The sequence below is a fragment of the Fringilla coelebs genome (assembly GCF_963513975.1).
Source record: "Fringilla coelebs genome assembly, chromosome: 14".
NCBI lineage: Eukaryota > Metazoa > Chordata > Aves > Passeriformes > Fringillidae > Fringilla > Fringilla coelebs.
In genome coordinates this window covers 19593800-19603261 of record NC_140040.1, presented here as the reverse complement: position 1 = coordinate 19603261, position 9462 = coordinate 19593800, and the positions used below count along the sequence as shown (strand labels likewise).

Here is a 9462-nt window from a genome sequence, read left to right as displayed (position 1 = left end):
CACAGATGTGAGAAGGGCTGGTCCCACCTGCACATGACTGTCCTGATGCTCTAAGCACCTTATGGCTTTTTCTTCCTTGGGGCAGAGAATGAGAAAACACTCATGTTTTTTCTAAATTTGATCCACAGTTTGGCTTTCTCTCTAAGTCCTGAGACTTCAGTTATCTGAATTTTACATTTTGCATCATCTGTGCTGCCTTAGCAAATAGGGGGAGCAGGAGCAGAGCAGGAGCAGCAAGGCTGGAGCAGGAGAACACGGGCACTTTCCCTGTCCTGCAGGAATTGCTTTGGCTGCTCTGTATCTTTAAGGGGCTGACCCTATCCCACGGGGAGCCGCTATAAAGGCAGGTAGGCAGCAGTGCCCCGCTCAGGGAGCTGGAGCCAAGCAGGGGCAGCTCCCAAAATGACTGGCCACCACAGTTGGGGATATGGGCAGGCTGACGGTAGGTTATGGCATTTCCGTGCTGCATCTCTCTGTCTTCCCCCACTCGTTTTCTTTCTAGAGCTGTTGCCTGAGCCCTGCAGAGCTGCCTGCATTTTGATGTCTGCAAGAATCAAGTATATACAGCAGGTAATTAATTACTTTATTGATAATCAATAGCACCCAGAAAGTGCACCAAAAGATGTGCAAGTTTACATCTGCTGCCTTTCAGTGTTGCAATCAACATTCCTAAACTGAGGGAAGCAGTTTGAATGATTTGGGTTTTTTTCAGGCTGCAGATATTACAGATGGGTCCCTTTCCAAAATGCTGTTATAAAAAAAAAAGATTACTTATGTCTCTCTCCAAAAGCAATTCTGTTAGGTAAAGAAGATTTAGTAGAGCAGTAATAGATCTCCTGGTTCTGTGCATTTGCTGAAATGTGATATCTAGGCTTCCATAAAAGTGAATAAAATAAGCTATATGTTATGTATGTCTAGTACATCAATAAATTGTACAGATCAGTATCAGATCTCTTACAGAACAAGTTATGCTTTCTGATTTGACAGTTTTTAATTTAGTCCTCCTCCTTTGCTTCCCACCTCCAAGGCTGCGTGTGACAGCGCAGGGGGGATGTGGAGCTCCTGAAGGTTTGTCACGGTAGTGTCGTGTAGTGCCTGGATCCTTTACAGACGGGGGATAAGTGGCTGATGCTGGCCAATAAGACAATTGCATAACTTGCAGGAGTCTCTCTCCTTGCAGCAATTATTTTAGCTGCTGAGTGTCCAACAAGAGTCTTTTGTATAACCTTCAGGGGCCATTCTCTTTCTTAACAGCAATTCCTTTAGTCTCTGAGTCTGAAAGCAAGTTTGAATACCAAGTGAAGCTGGTTAGTGCTAGTAAGTAACATTATGTATTTGTGCTTGTAGCTAGGATTAATAGAGCCATGGGTACTCTTATGAAGCTTGTGAGAGCCAAATGATATTGCCTTAGCTTGTGTAAGAGCATTTAATTCCTAGATCTGCTTTCTAGGCAGGATGAGAAAAGATAATTTTATAAGCTTAGCAGAAAGTGTCAAAGCCAAGTAACAGTGTAATAGATCACTGTTGTGTTATGTAAACTCAAGGACGCTAAATACCTGTGCTTGGCTTAAAAAAAAGCTTCCCCTTGTGAAAGTGAGAATGCTGCAATTAAAAATGTGCTTCTTGAGAATCCCAAAGTACAATTGTTACTGTTATGCTTCATGCAGAGAGGCGGCAGAGGAATTTAATTGCTGCTTTCACTACCCTAGCAAAGTAGAAAATGAGCCATAAGAAACAGGAATTCTTAGATATGGATAAGCTTTTGTTATCTCAAATAGCTTAAGAATCTTTCAGCTCTGGCAGCAGAGTTCTGCTATCAAATTGGGCTTTTCCCCCTCTCTGTTGAGGTCAGGAAGTCCTGAAGTGTTAATTATCATCCTGTGTCCTTCACTCAGGTTAGAAAGATACCATAAGGGGTAAGAGTGAAGAATGGAGCTGTCTCAAAGATTTACTGCAGTCATAAAATTATTTTAAAAATAACTGCATAGTCAGTAGCTAAGAGATTGAGTCATCTGCATCTAATTTGAATTGCTGGAGTTTTTACACTCTCTTTCCCAGGGAGAATTAAATGCTTTTTCTTTGGGGAGTGTGTTTGTGCATGTAAGTGTAACCTGTACCCACCTTGGAACACCTTATCAAGGTAACTACAGCCTCTGCAGACAGAGTGGCACAAGTGACTGGGGTACAGCAGTCTCTGCCATGATCTCCTCGGTGTGTTCTGGACAAAATATTTGAATCCCCATCTTGTTGCAGCCTGCTTGTGCTAATAAAACCACACCAGCCTAGAATTTAAATTAATTTCTCACATTCCAAACATTGGAGTCACTCTTGCTGAGCAAGCTTTATTTCAAGCATCCTGCAAACCCATAATGACCATTCTGTGCATGGTGGGAAGGAAATAATGCTGCTTTGCTTGCTGTTGAAGGCCCTTCTGAGTGGCACAAAGCTTACCCCATTGCCCAGGGGAACCGCCAGTCCCCCATCGACATCGACTCTGCGCGGGCCGTGTACGACCCCAGCCTGCAGCCCCTCGTCGTCTCCTACGAGTGCTGCACCTCCCTCAGCATCTCCAACACCGGCCACTCCGTCATGGTGGAGTTTGAGGACGCTGATGACAGGACAGGTGAGACTAGTACAGCCAGCTCACTTGGGACTTAGTGGGGGAAGGAATTAAGCACATTCTATATGGAGTAACTTCTATGATGTATAATTTCAGCTTGGAACAAGGCATGTGACTGCAGCCGTTTATATTTTGTCTTCTCTTCGAGCCTCTCTAGCAATGCAATATCACAGATCAATAAGTGTTTCTTCATTAGGAAAAGCTCTTGCCTCATGAAAATGAGACGTTTGATTGCAGTCCTTTTCTTTTAGATGAGCATTGAAGTTTGCTGGGCATCTCTCCAGCACTGCCAGACCACATCCAGCACCCAGAGCAGGGATGTAAACTCCTCAGTGCCCTGGTTTGTGATCACCCCAATCAAAGATGCCAACTCATGTGCCAGCTCTGGCTCAGGGCCCAGCTCCCACCCACAGGGAAGAGAAGAGGATAAGCAGAGCTGGGTTATGCAGCGCAGTCATCATAATCATAATCACTGCACCAATTTGTACCTGGACAGGTTACTGTTACCTTGCATTTTCTTTTTTCCTCCCTGACTTGTAGCACTGTGGTTTCTTCAGAAATTAGAAAATCTTCAGCTCATCCTGGGTTCTGAGTTGGTAGCAGCCAACTTTGGATGTTGGACTGTCTGCAGTTGTACATTATTCTTGTCTCAGCCCTTGGCAGAGAATGTAAATTCTTTAAGTGATTGATTTGTTCTGTTAGGTCTGTTTCCATGGTAGACTGTGCTTTTACATCTGGGGGTAGGGGAAGAGCATTCAAATGGAGATAATAAAGCAGCTGATAAATGGGAAGAGTGCATTAAAAAAACAAAACAAAAAGAACTGGAACAATTTGTAAGCCTATCAGCTGATTTCATCTTCCTTTTGGGTGTGCTGATTGATGCAAGCTAAACAGGATACCTTTATACTGAAAACAAATTACTTTTTCTGTGAAGTGGCTTGTCTGCCCTTCTAAATAAGGGGTAAATGTTAACATTCCAGACATCTTGTTTTAAAATTTCTCTTCTGGAATGAATTTAAGAGCCTGTCCAATGGGATGGTCAAGTTTTTAAGCATCCTATCTTTACTGAATTTGCAAAGAAGACTGGGTGAGCATTTTCCACTTTTACTGCACAGATCTCTTCAGAATGCCACCTTATAAATAGAATTTGTAAGACCTCTCTGGAAGTATTATGTTAGCTTGCTAGCTATAATGCAATTTTCAGCTGAACTGTATCTGTGAAACAGTGAATTTTATTCAGTCTTAGAAGTTTAAGAACATGTATTACTCTGCACTTAGAGACACAGACTCAGAGCACCTGCCAGGAATGAGACCCTTTCTACAGTAAGCCTGTCTTGTTTCAATAACACTTTTTCAAGGAAGATGACTGCTAGGAGTGGGAAACACGGTTTCAACTGCTCTTCGTTGTGTTGAAATAGATCTAGTGACTCAACGCTCTGCATAAATGACACAACAGCATTTTGACAGTAATCCATAATAGCTAAATTTCTTAAAATATTAGGGACAGGTGATGCATTCTTTTGCTAACTTTAGAAAAACGTACTAGGAGTATTTATATCCTTAATTAATATTAAAACCTTTGCTTTGGCAAGGCCAGCTTCCTGCTTAAAGGCCAGCTGGAAGCATGCACATGTGGTAGCACTGTGCAAGTCCCATCTTTTACTCTTTAAATAAAATGTTATGAACTGCACTGAGGATACAAGCTTTACAGATATTAAAAGTAATTTTAATTTTCTTAATGTGAGACTATGATCGGGTCTTGAGGTCTGTTGGGAAAAGTATATTAGATTTGGTGGCATATAAAATTACAGGATTACTGATGCTGTGATAAAATATCTTCTATAGGTGGCATCTTAAACATTTGTCTGTGCTTAGGTGTTATTTCTAAATGATGTATGAAGTGTCTCTGTGGCATTTCCTTACCTTTAGAAGGTGATTTGAGGTTGAGTGGTGTCATATGAAGTACCAGCTATTATATTTCCTCTTTTATGGGATCAGGTATTTAAAGGAAATGGAATATAGATAACCTCCACTGAAAGTAAAGATACTGTAAGAAGGAAATACTTATCTGAGTTGTCTAGCTGATGTTCAGGGTGTAAGGTTTCCTCAGAGCCTTCTCTCCAGGTGAGCAATGCCAGCTGTGCCAGCCTTTCCTCCCAGCAGAGCTGCTCCATCCCTCTGCTCATCCTGGTGCCTCCTCTGGGCTCTCTGCAGCAGCTCCAGCTCCTTGCTGTGCTGGTCCCAGGGCTGGGGCAGCTCTGCAGGTGGGCTCTCACCTGAGGGGCAGAGGGGCAGAATCCCCTCCCCTGCTGCCCACGCTGGGCTCAGCCCAGGGCAGGGGGGTTTAGGGCTGGGGCAGGGCCTGCTCTCACCCATAGCACCCCCAGATCCCTCTCCCAGGGCTGCTCCACCTGTTCCACTTGTATTTATTGTGTTTAACAGCAAAGGCATACCCGTAAGGGTGGCTACCACATCTTCATGTGTCAAATATGCTCTTTCAAGAAAGTTACAAATTCTGTACAGGTAGCCCCACAGTGGTTTTAATTTACATTTTTTCAAATGAGTTTTGATGCCCTCCATTAATAAATCCATCCCTCTTAAATGCCTGGATGATGCATCTTTTGCATGCTGGCAGCTTGGAGAGGCTGCTGCCTTTTTTCCACTATTGTGCCAACAGTGGTTAGTTTTAGTAGCAGGAAGCTAAAAAGCCAGAATGCTTAAGCTTTCTTCTCCTGGTTGTTTTTTTTTTGTTTTGTTTTTTTTTTTTTTTTGGTTGGTTTTTGGTTTTTTTTTGTTCTCCTGCCCAGCAATCAGTGGAGGGCCCTTTCAGAATCCATTCCGGCTAAAGCAGTTCCACTTCCACTGGGGCACCACTCACAGCCAGGGGTCAGAGCACACCATTGATGGAAAACCTTTTCCCTGTGAGGTAAGGATGTGTTTTCACAGATGGGATTATTTCATGCAAATAATGCTGTCACATGACTTTGTCTACCGTGGGGGCAGGATTAGGATTCTGATTCCTTGCTCACCATGTGTAGGTCAGCCATCCCTGCACTCCTCAACTGGATGGGGAGAGGAGAGATAAGGAGATAAGGAAAGGGTTGTGAGTCGGGATAAGGGCAGGGAGAGCTCCCTCACAAGTTACTGACACAGCAAAACAAATAATCTATTAACAACCAAATCAGAGTAGGATAATGATAAATAAAAACTAAATCTTTAAACAGCTTCTCCTCGCCCCTCCTTTCTTCCTGGGTTTAACTTTACTCCCAGCTTTCTCCACCTCTCCCTGAGTGCTGCAGGGGGATGGGGAATGGGGGCTGTGCTCAGCTCATCCCAGGCTGTCTCTGCTGCTCCTTCCTCCTCAGGGAAGGGCTCCTCACATCTTCCTGTGCTCCAGTGTGGGGTCCCTCCCGCAGGGGACAGTGAGCTCCTTGAGCTGCTGCAGCCTGGTCCTTCCATGGGTGCAGTCAGTCCTTCAGGAGCTGCTCCAGCCTGGTCCCTTCCTTGTGATCATGAGCTGGGGAAGCTTCTGGCAGTTTCTCACAGAAGCCACCCCTGTATCCTCCCACTCCCAAAGCCTGGCCATGCCACCCCCGTGTGGGCTGTTACTGAAAACTTGCCGGGTTCCTGCCCACACTCATGGACCTGTCCAAAGGATTCACTTCATGTTTCCAGCAATGATTTGGACACAAAACTGTTCTGTTATGAACAACTGTTAGTGCTATCAATGAGAAACCACGTTCATAACTTTGATCACTAATTTAATTCTTATTTTTTATTTTTCTTTAAAGCTCCACTTAGTACATTGGAATGCCAGAAAATATGCAACATTTGGAGAGGCAGCAGCAGCTCCAGATGGCTTGGCAGTAGTTGGTGTTTTCTTGGAGGTAAGAATTGCAAAAATAGCATGTTTACATGATCAAAAGCATTATGCTGTAAAGTGCTTGAGGACTATGCCACATATTTAAGAAGTGCTTAAGGAAAACAGATGACTTACTGGAAGCATTAATGCATTGCAAATTGCTGAAAACTTTGGTAGGAATGTTATGATTTGAGTAAGAAAGCAGGCCCTAATTAAAGCATAGTTGTAGTCCTTCTTATTTAACCTGTCTATTCCATTCTTTTAGATTGGAAAAGAACATGCCAGTATGAACAGACTCACTGATGCTTTGTACATGGTAAAATTTAAAGTAAGTTCTAAAGTCTTTAAATTTGCTTCTGGGATATCTTTAAAAATCATGCTCATGTACATCTTTGAGACAAAAATGAAAAATCACCCACCCACAGATCCTCCCATAACTAGAAAGTAACTGTAGTTGTAGCTTAATATTTTCCTAATCTCAGGTGCCTCACAAGGCCATGCTGACCCCACTGGTCATCCAGAGGTTCTGCCTTTCCCAAAAAGTCTAAAATCCACAGCTCCCTGACCCTTGAGACTCTGCTCTTGGACTCAGCAAAATAATCCTTTTCCATTGAGCCTCAGCTGGCACAAGTGGAAGCTGCCTGTTTGTCTTTGCTGCAGAGCTCTGTCAGGGATGATCTCACTGAGGTCCAGAGTTTGTTCCTGAGGTGTTTTCTGAGTGACTGAGACCTTTTTGGATGCTCCTACAGCCTGAAGAATGTTGTTCTAGACTGTGGTACTGAAGGCAATCACTACTTTAGGCAGCACCCTCTTCTATTTCTACCAATCTTTTGGTTGATGTATCTTCCTCTATCAATCCACCTTCCTCTAATTTTAGACTCTAAGGTTTGAATTTTTTTTTTTTAAGCCAGTATTTACCATAGCAGACAATAACTACAGGATTTAAATTTTCCAACAAAAATAGATGAGAAAGTAATGAAACAAGGGACTCTTCCATGATATTATCTATACTCACACTGAACACTATATACAGAGCACATTCCTGCATTATTTTTGGGCCTGTTGTGACAAGAGGTGAATTTTGGTAGAGACAATGGTGCAAGACCTCAAAGTCCAGTAAGCCAGCATTAGGCATCACACTTGCCATCTACTTTTGGCTAACAGTTATAAGGTAGCCAAACCTTTACAGAATTCTCCTCTCCCCTGTTTTTAATGTTAGTTTAACATTTTCTTCTCTTTCAAAAAAAGTTATTTTACCTGCTCTTAAAAGTAAAAGGATAAATTTTAAGTCTATTTTCTTTTCCCAGGGAACAAAAGCTCAGTTTAGAGGCTTCAACCCTAAATGTCTCCTGCCCATGAGTCTAGATTATTGGACATACCTCGGTTCTCTGACAACCCCACCCCTTAATGAGAGTGTGACATGGATAGTGCTGAAAGAACCCATAAGAATCTCTGTGAAACAGGTAAATTTCTGATACTCTGTTATTGTAGCATTCAATACTGGATAAGCAGGCAAAGACTTTTGATTTGAAATTAGGCTGAGTTAAATGTCTCTGAATATTTGGCCTGTTCAATCTTCAGGGCTTCTGTTCATTTCTGTTAATACTCTCTAGGAGCTTTGCTTGAACCTGTTCCATTAACTCATTAAACTATACTGAATATTTCCTTTTAGTCCTTTTTAAAAACATTACTGTTGATTGCCCCCTTGAGCAGTGAATTGTTTCCCCTGAACTTCCAGCTGGAGAAATTCCGCATGCTGCTCTTCACTGGTGAGGAAGACCAGAGGATCCAAATGGCCAATAACTTTCGCCCCCCTCAGCCTCTGAAGGGGAGAATTGTTCGAGCTTCCTTCAAGGCCTGAAGAAACCTGACAATGGCCCTGAGAAATCCAAGAGCTTCCACATGTGAGATACTCTAAACAGAAACTCTGGTCTACAGACCACTCATGGAACACACAAGACAGACATTTCCATGAACCCTCTGCTTGGATGGGGACAGTCTTCTGGCTTTCTACTTCATTTGAAGTGCTCATTTTTTGGAGAAATGGCATCTTTTTAACCAGCACTATTTAATATAAGGGATAGCTGAGTGAACTAGGTTGTTATCCAAGACCTGAAACTCTATAAAATTAAAATGACATTAAAATCCAACTTGATATCAAGTGGAAATTGTGTAGTGATCTACTAGTGCTGATGGCCACAACTTCTACTCGTCTCATTTAATACATGAGAAAACAGTAATCAAGAATTCTGGACAAACTGGACTTAAATTGTCCTTACTGATCTGTTATTACCATTTGCTGAGCTCTGATTTAAAGATTGCTTTCACTGTATTCTTGCTTCCTGATGACACAGTGTATGAGTAGCACTAGGAAAAAAAGTTCTTTACTCTCCTCAAGCAGGCCCTGGTATGAAAATTAAATATTTATTTTAAATCTACTGTTCTAAGATGCTATCTTACAATGTAATGCTGTGTTGAAAAGCAGAGCAGTTTACTGCATTGTAATTTAGGTATTTGTCCTTTCAGCCCATGCAGAACACAGGACCACAGTGCCCTGGTCAGGGTCAGTTTGGTTGAAGAGTTCCTCTGTAGTGATCCAGGTGTGTTTTGTGTTCCTCAGTTGCTCAGATTCTACCTCAGCTCAGTGCTATGCTCTGCAATATGACCTCTTTTGGTGTCTGCCCTACAGAGACCAGGTATTTTGTTTCCTTTAGGGACCTGAGATGTCTGCCCTGGGTGAGCATTGCTGCACAGACCCTCCCTGCTCCAGGGCTGCCTGGCAGGGATGCTCCCTGCACACACCAGGCTTCTGCACTCCTGAGTGCTTTTACCTCTGCAAAAGTTGCTTTAGAAACAGCCACGTGTTGGTTCTGCAACTTAGGGACAAAATTCTGACTCTGGTACTCAATACTGTGATGATCTCTGTGACTACCCACAGTCAGTTCCCAGCTCCTTGAGTTCTGGGCCTCACATGGCCTGT

At 42.8% G+C, this 9462-nt stretch overlaps 1 protein-coding gene across 1 annotated transcript; it reads left to right on the top strand.

Moving 5' to 3' along the window:
* Positions 1-402: 402 nt before the first annotated feature.
* On the top strand, positions 403-8343 carry CA7 (carbonic anhydrase 7; the record flags this gene model as incomplete). Its single annotated transcript, XM_084215462.1, has 7 exons — positions 403-442; positions 2426-2623; positions 5428-5546; positions 6412-6507; positions 6748-6810; positions 7790-7945; positions 8221-8343. 7 exons carry the CDS (start codon positions 403-405, stop codon positions 8341-8343), a joined length of 795 nt encoding a protein of 264 aa, XP_084071588.1.
* Positions 8344-9462: the final 1119 nt, after the last annotated feature.